This window comes from Protomyctophum bolini (genome assembly GCF_963924005.1).
Source record: "Protomyctophum bolini genome assembly, chromosome: 20".
NCBI classification, from domain to species: domain Eukaryota; kingdom Metazoa; phylum Chordata; class Actinopteri; order Myctophiformes; family Myctophidae; genus Protomyctophum; species Protomyctophum bolini.
In genome coordinates, this window is record NC_137881.1 from 7049127 (window position 1) to 7063753 (window position 14627).

Below are 14627 nucleotides of genomic sequence, written 5' to 3' on the forward strand. Positions count from 1 at the left end.
TAAGTCAGTGTGCTGTCAGTTCCAGGGAAATTAGTCCGGAAACGTTTTGATGGCGTGATAATACCTACACAGTAAAAAGTAACAAGGATGTTACTGTGTGGCTATAGCGCTTATGAAGAATTAAGATGAATTACAACTCCATGTTTTTCTTCTTTTTTTAAGCAGCACATGTCGGCTTAAAGTGCTCTACAATGTGCAGGGATTGCTGATGATCATGCACTAAATCTATTATAGTTCTGAAAATAATGTGTTGCTTCAGTCACTTGACACACAACATTAACGTTTGCTGATTGGACTATGCACTGGTGCCCGAAAATGTATACTGTATATTAATGTAGGGTTCAAGTGGTTAATGTATGTTTTGTAATAATAATCACAATCTACAAAATAGCTAGTTTTCAAATAAATGTAGTGGAGTAAAAGTCTAATATTTGCCTCTGAGATGTAGTGGAGTAGAAGTAAAAGTTCAGACATTTTTTTTTAAATCCTCAAAATTGTACTTTAGTACAGTACAGAGTATTAGTTACTTTCCTCCAATACATTCCACCGATACACTTTTTTTCTTCCGATCCGATCCCTCAATTTGTGTGTTAGCCGATACCGAATAACGATAGCAGTGTCGTGATCTCTTATCACGTACATCTTATGTACATGCATCATTCATGACGTGAAATAGACACTATGCCTATTTGCTCAGACACTATGACGTAACATTCTCCATTCATTGTCGATGGGAATTTAATGTTTGTGTTAGACACTAATAGCTGATATAGGAGGGGCTAGAAATTCTCAGTTCATTGTCAATGAGAATTTAATGTTTGTTGTGAACGCAGTGAGCACTTACTATGAGACCTAGCAGATCATGTCTGTGTGTCTGTGTGTCCCCCCTTTGTGCCCATATATGGAGCTGAGTGATTTGTTTGTGATTGATGCAACACCTGGTGTACAGTAGTTAGACACTAATAGTGCCCAATGAACTGCTGATGAAACGACGTCTGTCAAACCTAAAACATGAAATATTGAAAGTAGGCTACAGCGTGTTATTCAACAAACAATCCTTTGCTCTGTACATCTTCCAGACAGAAGACAAAATGAAGTACGAGCTAATGGCTACCTATGGACAGCAGAGACATTTTCACGAGGGTGAAGGTGAGTACTTTCTCTCCCGTTTCAAGGTTTTAGATTTTTGACATGGTGTTAGGTTTGGGCATAAGGTTTTCAAAAACCATCGCAAACTAGTTGGGCTCACGTCCTCTAGTGGTCGGTTTGCAATCAATCCAATATTAGATAAATCAGGTCCCCAAATAATTGATAGACTAAAGAATTCAATGGATTATTTTACTATTTGATACGAAAAATCTAAGTTCTGGAAAAGCATAATTTTCAAGATGGCATCCACAATGGCCACTGGGAGCTGTACAAACGATTATCCACTTGGTGACAAGTTTTAGATTTTGGCATGGTTTTAAGTATGGGCATAAGTTTTTCAAAACATTATAAGTGCACGCGACCTTGCCCTTTAGGGCGAGGTCATCCCTCAGGCGTCTCATAGTTTACAGAGGTAAACAAACCACTGAATGGTTTGTTTACCTCTGTAAACTATAAGCTCATATTCCATGTGTTTTCATTGAAAAGAGTATTTTGTTCTCCAAACATGTTTATATTCGTATATACGGTATTAGAAAATGTACAGTATGTTCATTCAAAGATGTGAGGGAGAAATAGCGAACGTTTGCAACACCGCAGGTGGTCCGTGAAGGAATTGCATGTGGTCCCTGATCATGCATTTAGAAACATAGAAAAGTGAAGACTGTCTTTTATTTTTATTTTTTCCCCCTACTAGTCGAGAAACTAAATTACCTTGTTACATATGATGCCGCGTCACGCGCCAATGTTTCTAATTCACTGGAAGTTGGAGGTGAAGACATTCCACAGAAAAAGGGAGTTCAAATATCAAGAAGGGAGGTGTACTTTGCCTGGCTTTGGCCATAATACTGATAAGATGGATTCGCTCTCGCTTCATAGCGGTGAGAGGCGTGAGTGAATCCACGTTATGTGTCCTGGCAAAGCCATGGCTACAGATTGCCTGGTTAAGTCATCATTATTAGGAAATACCTATACTGTATGACGCTCATACAGTCAGTATCAGTTAATAATATAATGAGTTTAATATGGAAGGTTGGATGACTTACTGTAAGTAAGAGAACGTAATTAGGTCAACCGTGAGATAATAGATCAGTGGTTCTCTACCCTTTTTTGAGCTCTGGACCACTAGCATATTTCAGTTAAATAATGACCGATTAGGGCTTGATATAATTTGTTGCGTGTACTACACAAATTATTCATTTTTAAGATTTAACAAAGGTATTTTATTCATTTTCCATTTTAAAACATTTCCCCCATGGACCACATGCAGACTTGAGAAACAGTGTGTTAGCCCCCCCCCAAAAAAGAACTAATCTTATCCCATATCCCCAACCAATACAACAGTGGTCCCCACAGATTGATTCTTAGTCAGGGTGGTGGTCCCTGGTTCACAATCAGTTGAAAACCCCTGCGATGTTGTAAAAGTGTGACATCTGGTGGCTGAAAGTTGTATATTGTCTCCCCTTGAAGCTATTTATTGGCCCAGTTGGAAAGAGCGGATATAACAACCTACACATGGAGGGTCATTTAATTGCTGTGTAGGATGTATACTATACATGCATGCATATGCTTATGAGTCACGATTGGATGGTTTACAGTACTTACAGCTGTTAAAATAGCATAGGAAATGGGTCTATTCTGTATAATAGTTGCACCTGGTGCTAATGGAAATCACAGGAACTTGAGTTGCATTAGTCCATTTTGACCTGAGATCAGATTTAAAAAAGCCTGACAGTTTTCTGAAAAACTGTCAACTTGTAGATCTGCTATTTTTCAATAGCTAAAGCATAACATAATGCTAACACCAAAAGGGGTTCTCGCCCAAAATGGGTTAGAAGCACACACACACACACACTCACACACACCCACACACACAGTCCCCCGCCTAGGCCATCTGCTGTACAGGCCGTATATAGTTGTGTTTATAGTTGCGTGATCATAGCAGCCGCCATGCCAGCCTAAAGGCATTGCCTGACATCGGGCATTGCCTGCCATCAGGTCGCCGGGCAAGGCCTCATGCCTTGCTGAGCGTCCTGTATAGCAACAGTGGCGTGCACAGACATTTAGTATAGAGGGGCAGGTGCTCAAGTGGAGAAAAAAAAGGGCACCTTGTGCAGCGCGTGGAACCGGCCGGTTGCCTCAATAGTGTTAGATATTTAGATTTTGAAATTATATATATTAGAAGCTTTTTTTATCAAGAATTGATAACCATGGTCCACATAGTGTACACTGTACAGTACACACTGGGTGAACAAATGGATTGCAAAATTGTGGGATAAAAAAATGTTTTTTTTTTAAACGAAAGAAAGAGGACATTGCAATGTTGGTGAGTTTAACGTTGTTTAATACAATCAGATGGGACTATTCTGTTTGGATGTACAGTATGGGCTGTCAAGGCCAGAAACGATGATGTCACGACACACACACACACACACACACACACACACACACACACACACACAGAAGAGTGCATTCTGCCCAAAAGGGGCTTTTGTTGTTTCCCAGCGGGGATCATCACCCTGACATCGTGTTAATGGTATTGTCATAATGGCTGCCATTAGCGGCCACTGGCCACTGTTGGTTGATGTCTGATCAATTAGGTACCGAAGCCTCTCCCAGACGCTGCGGCCACTAACCCTGATGTCTGATCAATTAGGTACCGAAGCCTCTCCCAGACGCTGCAGCCACTAACCCTGAGTGCCAGTATATCTATCTAATGGCTTCCCAGTGATTTTACTGGGGCACCCAAGGGGGACACGGATAGGATCAGTACGAGATCTTAGAATCTGTTGTGTTCTTCCTAGTCTAGTCTAGGCTGTTTGTTTTTTTTTCAGACAGAGAAGTGTACAAGTACTTCATCTTTTGTACTCGCCGATACCGAGTACCGATATGAGTACTTTTTTATTTTCGTTGAGTAACCACTTATTTTACCCCCTTTTTCCTCCAATTTAATTTCATTGTCATGCCTATACACTTGTCAGTCGTCATGTATGCTTGTAGATCGGCTGTTTCTGGCGATCTGCTGCAACGTTGGGTCAGATTAGCTCCCGTTGCATTCGTTCAGCCTATAGTGTCAATTGGATGTTTTGGTACTCGGGTCAGAGTATCGGGGGGGCGGTTTCCGAGTACTGAGTATGAGTACTGGAGGGTGGTATCGGCCCGAGTAACCGATACCAGTATCGGAACAACTCAAGCTGTGGTCCTACCCTACGACCAGCTTTGTGTGTCTGTGTGTACCACGGAAATTATTTGATTGGATGGGCACGGAATGTGATGTATGCTAAGAGCGCCCCTCACTTCACACAAGTGCGATTTTTATTTATATCATGCTGTTTGGTGGAAGTATGCCTAGCAATTCTGTCCCAGAGATAGCCGTTTCTGTTTTGTTCCTAGCTGTGACAGCCCAGGGCTGTTCAGAAGATAAAGCGACCTTGAAACATAACCGCTGTAATGAAGAACTCTGTGCCGTCTTATTTATATCCCGCCAAATAACAATGTCAAGGCAGCGTTCTCACTTTGAAAACCTGGCGTTAGTGATTCAGACTTGTTGAATAATAAAAGGACTACAATTATTATTATTGTTATTTTTTAAGTTCCAAGTGCCACATGTCCATTTCCCCCTAGGCAACTGCTTCTAAAACTGTGTTAGAAAGTTAGAAAGAAACACAATCAGTAGCTCATGAAAAGAAAAATCAATTCGATTTTAAATTGGTTTGCTAGTTTATTTTGTATTATTATTGTAATATGGATTTAACAATACAAGCTCAGAACAAGGTTTTGACACAGATTAAACAAAGTTTTAGTTAACTACAACCTTATTGCACCCGCTGATAAAACAGGGCTCCCCGAAATCCTGTGTAATTGGAACACTGGCAGAGCTGAGAGCTGGGCCAGAAATGGTAGATAGAAGCTGGAAATAAACACAAAAGATTGCATACTGTGTGGGTGAGACAAACAAACCCCACACGATTGATTAAACCATGTCAACACAATAGAACTAATGCAGAACAAGACAAAAAACAGAGGCATATAGTGAACTGAGTAGTGAGTTTGTGTGTGCGCAAATACACTCCTTGGGTACCAACTTGCATTAGGGAATGATGCAAGTTGGGAATGAATGCCCCAGCTCGTTACGCAATAGCTACTCCATGTTGTTGTTGTCAGCGTACCCATTGTAGCAGTAGTACCCCGAAAACTACCACACGACCAATCCACCAAATGGAGATAAAGCTGCATACCTGATGATGTCAGAAACATTGTGTTGACGTACTTGAGAATATGCAAATGGCGTTCTATTGTACACTTATATGTGACTACATTTTCGCTCTGACACTTATTTCAGACATGCTCTAGTATGTGAAGAGTCTGCCTGTGCTATTAACTCATAAAAAAAAGTTTTTCTCCTCTGGTGAAAAGCTGGAGTTTGCGTGATGGCAGGCTCTCAGTCAAATCTGGTCACATATTTGCATAGTGGCACATAGCGGATTGACGAGTTTACAGCTTGGTCAATCCGTGAAGCCAATGTGGGAAGCTGATGCCGCCTACACCGTCAAACACACAGAGCTTCGGTGCATATCCTCCATAGATCTACAGGCAGACGGACAGAGTTCTCGGAAACTGTTGGTCCGATCTAATCAGCGACCCCCCCCACCCCAACTGGGGTCAACCGGGACCCATGCGGCTTAGGTTGAACGGTCGGATGGCACCCAAGTGATGCCTGAGTTATACACTGCGTGTGTGATTGCTTTTTGATTCATGACAGGTAACGCTGTTTCGTGGACTTCCTGTTGCCTTGATCATATACGTTCCATGAGATAGGAGTCGGACTCGGCACACAGACAGAAAGGGCCCTATAGGAGCGGTATATACTCTGTGTGTGCTATTTGTACGTTTGATAGGAAAAGCTCACCTGTTAAGATGGATTGAGATAGCTTTCCACTTTTTATTCTTCAAAAAGGAAAAAAACTCCCGCACACTGTCTTCAACTGCAGTTGAAAACTTAATTATGGGTACAGCAACAGGTTTCTGTCTATTCGACCTTCATCAGGCTATCTTTTTGATTATTTCATCCTTTTTCAGTAAGTCAGGCACTTGTCTGTGTGTGCTTGGCTGTGCTTTAGCGCACTTTAGGTGTGCAAATGCCTTAATTGCTTTTCATTTTCAGCCATAATGGAACGCTCCATTGAACTTGTATCTCAGTCAGCGAGACCAGTGGCGTATCCAAGGAATTACGTTTTGGGCAAGACAAGATGTGTTAATTGTCGTCTCCCCTGTGCACAGACGAGTGCCAGACGAGTAGGATACAAAGGCTGAAAGGCACGCATTCCAATGGGTGATTGATGCGCTCTACCGCAACGGCCAATCAGCTGTATGGATTTTGGCCAGGCCAGAAATGGATTTGGACAGGCGGACGCCTGCCCTCGCCTTATTGTAGAGACGCCTCTGAGCGAGACGTTAACTTTAAATTAAGTCATGTCAGATAACGGCCCAATTTTTGTGAAGATGTATGAAAGGAGCTGAGTTCACACAAGTTGCACAAATTACATTACATTATTTTGACTTATTATTTAAGCTGTGTGAGTGCTGTACAAAGTGTCTTGCTAGTTTTCCAGAACTTTTATGTCGATCACTTTTACAAATGTTTTAGTAAACATGAAAAATAATGAATTAAAATATTGTATAATAATGTGAAATATCTTGTAACCTATTATAATTGTATGGATTTAGTAAAACAATGAATGTTGTGGCTGCATAGAGATGAATATTTTTTTTACTACATTTTTATCCCACGATTTTTGCAACCCATTACATTTTTTCACCCAGTGTCAATTAAGGATTGAGATTAATAGTTTATAATCGGAATATAATTGTTCCTTTTTAGTTGTATTACGTGGCATTTGCCAAGTAATGCCACCTACCTGGAATTCGTCCTCTGCGTTCGTCCTCACCCAGCCTGACTATTTGGAGCAGTGGGTAACAGAAGAACCCAGGGATCAGTGTCTTACTCAAGGACACTTCAGCTCTAAGCCTTTAGGGGGGGATTTGAACCGAGGACCTTCCAGTTCCTATAGAGAGCCGCTCTACTTCCAGAGCCACTTGCCGCCACTCCTTATGATACTAGGGTCATCATTGGGATAATCCCCCAGACAGTTGTAAAATAGGATTTCTGTGTAATAAATCGGATTATCTCAATTTGCTTTGCACCACTGGATGCTTGCAACATTGATGCGACTGATTATTTTGTCATGGTGGTGTTGGACATGTTTTTCGCCAAGCAATTAATGATTTTAAAATACAAGGATTAAGCTTCGCTTGCTGTGTCTGAACAGTTCCATCTACACCGGCATGATTAAAGAAACCTCTGTCTCACACAACGTACTGTATATACAGGAGAGCTATGTCACTCTGATTTACATTTCGTTACTCCTGCTTTGGAAGGGCCAGTTGTCAGTTGTCACTTTTCTTGTTGCCTTGCTCATAGCCTGAGCAAGGCAGTGCAGCACTGTTATTGTCTCGACCAGAAGCAGAAACCACTGGTTGCTGGAGTATACCATTCTAACGGACTGTCAAAGTTATTTCCACAGAGTCGGCACACGTTTCTTAGACGGTGTGGTGGGTTCTTCAGCCATTCTCCTCATTTTCCTCGCATAGCCTCGTTTGAAGTTCCACTGGTAATGATTTCCTCACAGTGTTATTTTGAGGGATGCACACTGACGGCACATAATTTGGAGCGACGCCTACGCGGAAGGGTTGACTCCCACTTTTAGGCCAGTGCAGCCCATGTGTAAATCCAGGCTTAACTTTTTCGCGCAGACTAAATGAAAGCCTGGGTATCGAGGCTAACCATGCTCATAAATAAATAATTTTATATTTTTACACCAAAGACCGAGTGCCTTTGGAATCTTTTTCTGCCTTTTATACCTTTTGGGAATTAAGCAGGACTACTTTTGAAAACCTTTTTTTGGCAGGGCCAGTGTTTGTGTTCCCGCCAGAGATGCCGTTTCCCGACAGGCCCCGCTGTGGTGACGGTGTGACCTACGTCAACATCCCCGTCAGTCCCACGTCCAAGAAGGAGCTCAACTACATGGAGTTGGAGCTGCAGGAGAGCAGCCCTGGGATCAGGGGGGCTGCTGGTGCACACCTTCCTCCACAGAGTAAGAACACTGGCCTTCTGGCATTGTGCATGTCTGATCTCCTGTGAATAGACCTTCTTCACCTTTTTTATTTATTTACCCAGGGAAGTAGCTGAGCACAGGTGCTCATTTTCAGCAATACCCTGCACATAGAAACAGACACACACACACATTAAAACCTGGGAGCTGACCAGTACAACCACAGTCTTATACTGTTGGCCACTGAGCAGCTCCAGGGGGAGCAGTTGGGGGTTCAGTGCCTTGCTCAAGGGCACTTCAGCGGTGTTGGGTGAGTGATGACAATCACTTCCCCACCCAGATTTTTCCTGCCCTATCAGGCAATCGAACCGGCAACCTTTCGGCAACAAGGGCGCTCCTCTAACCCTAATCCCTTTTGGGAAAGTAGCCGAACATATTAATGTGAACTTGCCATTTTTGTCAAATGTTTGCCTATTTTTAGCCAAATATTTGCCTATTATTTTATTTCTGACATGCCCAGATTAGGGACGCTATAGGGTACATCTGGTTAAAGGGGAATTTAGCAGATTTTGAACCTAAATCCCATTGTTCAGATCATATTGTGCGTTCGCATTTCACAGGAGAAATTCACACTAGACGATCTCCTCAAATCAACGCAATGGAATTTATCTTCTAATCTGCAAGGATCAGAAGTTCAGTGCTACTGGACATGTTTTGCGCATCACGCATGCAGCCATTTACTTCCTTGTTTACGGGCAGAAAAAAAACTGTCTATTATCTCTGAATCTATGGCGCTCTCCATAGTTTCGATCAGAACGGCAATGTTCTGTCCTAATTTATGACTTAACCAAAGCATCTCATTTGGAATATATAATAAAGAGAGATGAGACTTGACAGCACGAGGTAGTAATGGACGATTATATCTCCCGGTTTTTGGGGGGCAATGGAAGGCAGGGCTTTTCGGAGTAGAATCTGCCCATCTGCTTGGCACTCTAGCGCTTTTATTTTGACAAACTCTGGCAGCATCATAAATGTTAAAGCCAAAATGGGGTACTCAGACGGTAGACCCGTTAACATTTAACCCATTCTGACCTGAGATCAGATTCATACGAGGTTTCCACTGGACACACACTGGTCTGATTGACCCATTCTGACCTGAGATCAGATTCTAAAAATGTCAGTTGTTCTTCGATTTTTCAAAAATAGCAGACCTACAGTACAAGCTCGTAGCGCGCCACTCGGTGGCGCGCTACGAGCTTGTAGATCTGCTATTTTTCAATAGCTAAAGCATAACATGATGCTAACACCAAAATGGGTTCCTGTTCAGAATGGGTTAACTCACATTTCAAATAAACAACCCAAATCTATATCAATACTAAGCCAGCACAGAAAGAGGCTCTTGGTACGTCACAACCCATAATTCTATTTTCTTAATCAAGAGTTACGGGAATTGTCCCCTAAATGACGTCTGATTTGCTCTTGTCTCGCGAAGCAGCTGGGGTCCGTGTCATCAGATATGCAACAGCAGGATGCAATTGACAGAGAAGTCGGCTAATAGTGTCATTGTACTCAGGAATAAGAGGACAGCTTGAGCCTCGAGTTGGGAGAAGTTAATATCTAACGTTGGTGATACAGTTTATCTCGCAGCATGTGGCGTCGTTTATCTGTCAACGAGGAAGAAGGATGCCACATCAAGGGGGTCAGAGGGCATTTGCGTCACAGCTGTGAATTCACTCACTCTAATGGGATCATCCTCTGGTTTGGGGTCTGTTGACGAGTAGTTTTTATTTCTCTATTGGCCCTCTTATCTTTGATTATAAGAGCTAAGCAAACCGTACTGTGTTGTGCAACATATTTCACAGGTTTCTGGATGTTTCCATATATACGCTGTGTGACGCGTTGTGAGCTTGTGGCTATTTATTTAACCTTTTTTAATTTGTTGGGGTTATGGAAGGTTGTGGGTGACTCTTTGTAGTGGTAAAGAAAACCCAGAACTCAAGCACTCGTCATTTCTCTCCCCACACACACACACACACACACACACACACACACACACACACACACACACACCTCTGTGTTGCCACTGCTATTGTACCCTATTGGCTCACCTATGCCAGTAAAGAGTCCCTGTGGAAGGATGTAGCACATCCATCCACTCCTCCCGCTCAACACCCCGGCCCTGCTGACACAGTGACAGCCGTAATGCTTGCATTCAATTCAATTCAATTCAATTAGCCTTTATTGTTTCCGAGGAGACAATAAGACAGCGTTATACATTACATACAGTATACATACATACACACACAGTTCATAGTACAAAAAATACAGTTCATAGTACAAAAAAGAATTATCCTACCCACACTGTGCAAATATATCAAGGTTGATGTATTGCAGTATTGCACTCTCCCAGTAGTTAGTTATCTGTTATCTGAGTGCTTTGATTGACAGTGGAACAAAAGAGAATTCATATCTATTGAGCTTGCAGAATGGTGATCTGTACCGTCTGCCAGATGGCATCAATTCATATTCTTTAAGGAGGATGTGGTTTGGGTTTCGGGTGATTTTGAGGCCCTGCTTCCTCACTGTACTCTCACATATCTCTTGAAGAGAACATGGGGGGCTGCATGCCTATGTTTTCCCCAGCCCTCTTGACTAGGTTTTGAATTTGGGATTTGAGTTTGACGGACAGGAATACCAAACCATGTGGTGATGCCATAACGGATAACGGATTCTATGTTTGCCCTCTAGAACAGTATCATGATGTTTGTTGCCATGCCATATGGACCCTGAGCCTTCTCAGAAAGGGCATGCGCTGGTTAATTCGGGAACTGACGGAGTCAACTTGGTTGGCCCAGTTTAACTGAGAATCAAAATAAATACCCAAGTACTTATATGAGGTCACCTGTTCCACACTCTCCTCGTGGATGAGGATTGGGCTGTGATCCCCCACAGACCTTGGATCCAAGATCCAGCAGGTGATGGCAATAATACTAATCGCCGTAGTCTTACCGTGCATTACATGGAAATTTGTTCGGGTTATGGAAGGTTGTGGGTGACTCTTTGTAGTGGAAAAGAAAACACAGTACACACAACTCGAGCACTCGTCATTTTTACCTCTCCACACACACCTCTGTGTTGCCACTGCTATTGTACCCTATTGGCTCACCTATGCCAGTAAGGAGTCCCCGTGGACCACCCCGGCCTATACTGACAGATGCTGACACAGTGACAGCCGTAATGCTTGCAGTCAACATGATGCCACTCAATGTTGAGGGACTTTTCTCAGGCCTCCAACTGAAGAGGTTGGAGGGCTGAGCAGGTGATGGCAATAATACTAATAATCGCCGTAGTCTTACCGCGCATTACATGGAAACTCCTGTCGGACGTTAAATGATATCATCATGCACATTCTTCCAGTACATAGCCTACCTTGTTGACTAGATTTAGAAGACATTTTGAAGCTCTTGCTTCTGAAACGATCAATTATTTATATGGAGAAATCCCGTCATTTAACATGCATCTCAATCAGTGAGAAACACAGTGCAATGGGTGGGGCTTAGCGAAGGGTCAATTCCTGCTTGTATGAAAACCTTGTTCTTGCTGTCAGTTATTTTCAACCCAAGCCTTTATATTTTTCTCACTCATTTCTTAGTAGAAAAACGTCCTTATGCACATCTACGGTGAGACAGCCTATATTATGACAGCTTACAATACTGTAAACGGGACAAAAACAAGATAGAAAAAAGTATCAAAACCCAGAGGTATAAAACCAAAAAAATCACAACATCACATTTGATAGAAGTTCGTAATTTAAACCTTTGGGGGCTAAGGTATCGCAAGTAAAGATCCAATAAGTTCCAAAGAGTGGAGAGAATTGGAGTTTGTGATAGTTTCCGACTTCTTGTCCTGTTTTTTTAATTACTGTATATAAATGAGAGCGGGGTTTCCAATTCCCTCCACTCTTTGTCAACAAACGTGGGAGAAACATATAGATTCTATCTTTAAAGGTAATTTTTCAAGTGCCAGCGCAACACCCACACAAACCCTACTCAGCCCTATTCCATATGGCATCTACTACCCCTGTGGAAACTGCACTCAATGTAACAACACCAACAAAGCTAAGGTTTTTTATTACAGAATATTAACCGGCAAAACATTCCCTATCAAAAGTGTTATCACGTGCGCATGCACCAACGTGATTTATATGCTATGCTGTCCCTGTGGTCTGGCCAGACCACTAGGAAACTCAAAAGCTCCATTCGCATGTGTTGTCTTATTGGTGTAAAGTATTGTAAACAAGAATAAAAGTTAAATACATATACAAGGTGTACTGAATACAAGCGAGAAAGCTGTGTCCCTGGAGGGTATAATATCCTAACCAATTTATTGGGGATCAGACCTGGTAGATTACAGGTATAACCTCCAATAAATTGGTTAGGATATTATACCCTCCAGGGACACAGCTTTCTCGCTTGTATTCAGTACACCTTGTATATGTATTTAACTTTTATTCTTGTTTACAATACTTTCTCTACTGATGGATATAAATGTTTTATATAAGAATGTTCCTTTTTATCATGCAAACATGATGCCACCTGTACACAAAACGCACCTCGTCCCTCTCCATAGTAACGGATTGGCGTGTGGCGTCTGATTTACCCTCGCCGATCCTAGATTTGTATAAATACTGTCAGTCGCCTCTTTATTCCCGATGAAGGTCTGACCAACCAAAACATTGCTGCTTAAATACAATTCTATACGTGAAGACACAGTGTGCAGGATTCCAGTCTTTTCCTACTTCTGCTCATTTCTCCCACACATGGACATACACTTGATGTCACCAAGCATGTTGAGCTACTATTCATTAGCTACTCTGCAACAGTGACTGCTAGTGTGAACGCAACATACTTTGAGAGTCGCTATAGGGCAGCGACAAATATCACCTGGTTTCCCTTTCACCAATAGTCAACTGGACCGGACGCCATGCACCACGGTGGAATCAAACCTCCGCAGTGGTGGACAGTTAGGCTACTTTCTTTTCAAAATCTTTTCATTTTCATTTTATAACAGTTATGCGTCAGATTTTAGTATCAGTGACTGAGGTAAACAAACATACTGTATGAATCACAGAGATCGTGGGCAGACATAATGAAAAGACTAATGTTATTGTGCAAAACATGCCCCTTCAAGACAAAATAAAAACATTTTCTCCCCTTCAAGTCCCAATTTAGTATAGCCAATTCCCAATTCCCCAGCCTCTCGACAAGTACTCCATCTCTGCTAACCCCCAGCAGTGATAAAATGTTGCAGGCGGTGCAGGAAGAGAACCAATGATGATGTTGTTAATGGAGCAAATATATTGTGTTGTTTCTCAACAACAGGGAAAAGTTCCTCCAAGTATGCCCAGATTGACATCACCGCCACGGAGACGGCCCACAAAGTAGGAACTCAGCACGCCCTCTGTCGAGAGGAAGGCCTCCACACGCTGGACCTGAGGAGACGAGGCGTGCCACAGTGAGAGGAAGGCCTCCACACGCTGGACCTGAGGAGACGAGGCGTGCCACAGTGAGAGGAAGGCCTCCACACGCTGGACCTGAGGAGACGAGGCGTGCCACAGTGAGAGGAAGGCCTCCACACGCTGGACCTGAGGAGACGAGGCGTGCCACAGTGAGAGGAAGGCCTCCACACGCTGGACCTGAGGAGACGAGGCGTGCCACAGTGAGAGGAAGGCCTCCACACGCTGGACCTGAGGAGACGAGGCGTGCCACAGTGAGAGGAAGGCCTCCACACGCTGGACCTGAGGAGACGAGGCGTGCCACAGTGAGAGGAAGGCCTCCACACGCTGGACCTGAGGAGACGAGGCGTGCCACAGTGAGAGGAAGGCCTCCACACGCTGGACCTGAGGAGACGAGGCGTGCCACAGTGAGAGGAAGGCCTCCACACGCTGGACCTGAGGAGACGAGGCGTGCCACAGTGAGAGGAAGGCCTCCACACGCTGGACCTGAGGAGACGAGGCGTGCCACAGTGAGAGGAAGGCCTCCACACGCTGGACCTGAGGAGACGAGGCGTGCCACAGTGAGAGGAAGGCCTCCACACGCTGGACCTGAGGAGACGAGGCGTGCCACAGTGAGAGGAAGGCCTCCACACGCTGGACCTGAGGAGACGAGGCGTGCCGCAGTGACCTCTCTACGTCGTCCTCAGACGAGCCCTCCATCGGCGTCTCCAGTCATCTCGGTTGTCCATACATCTGGCCAGCTCCTTTGAGCTTTCTGCACCAGCATCTTTCTTTAGTACGTCCACGTACTGTAGGTAGGTGTGGGACGTCCTCTAAGGAGTTCTTTAATGTCGATTGCAGTGGTCAGCTAGTCT

At 43.5% G+C, this 14627-nt stretch overlaps 1 protein-coding gene across 3 annotated transcripts in view; it reads left to right on the forward strand.

Annotated features, from left to right (window-relative positions):
• Positions 1-13903, forward strand: part of LOC308335085 (protein Dok-7-like) — a 37785-nt gene extending 23882 nt beyond the window's left edge. For 2 of the 3 annotated variants that reach the window (XM_080792047.1, XM_080792049.1), the window contains 3 exons: positions 1080-1149; positions 8115-8300; positions 13640-13903. In XM_080792047.1, coding sequence (XP_080648173.1) covers positions 1080-1149; positions 8115-8300; positions 13640-13776 — 393 coding nt within the window. In that variant the 3' untranslated portion in view covers positions 13777-13903. The remainder of the gene's footprint in view (positions 1-1079; positions 1150-8114; positions 8301-13639) is intronic. The other variant, XM_080792048.1, reaches the window with a different exon arrangement.
• The last annotated feature ends 724 nt before the right edge of the window (positions 13904-14627 follow it).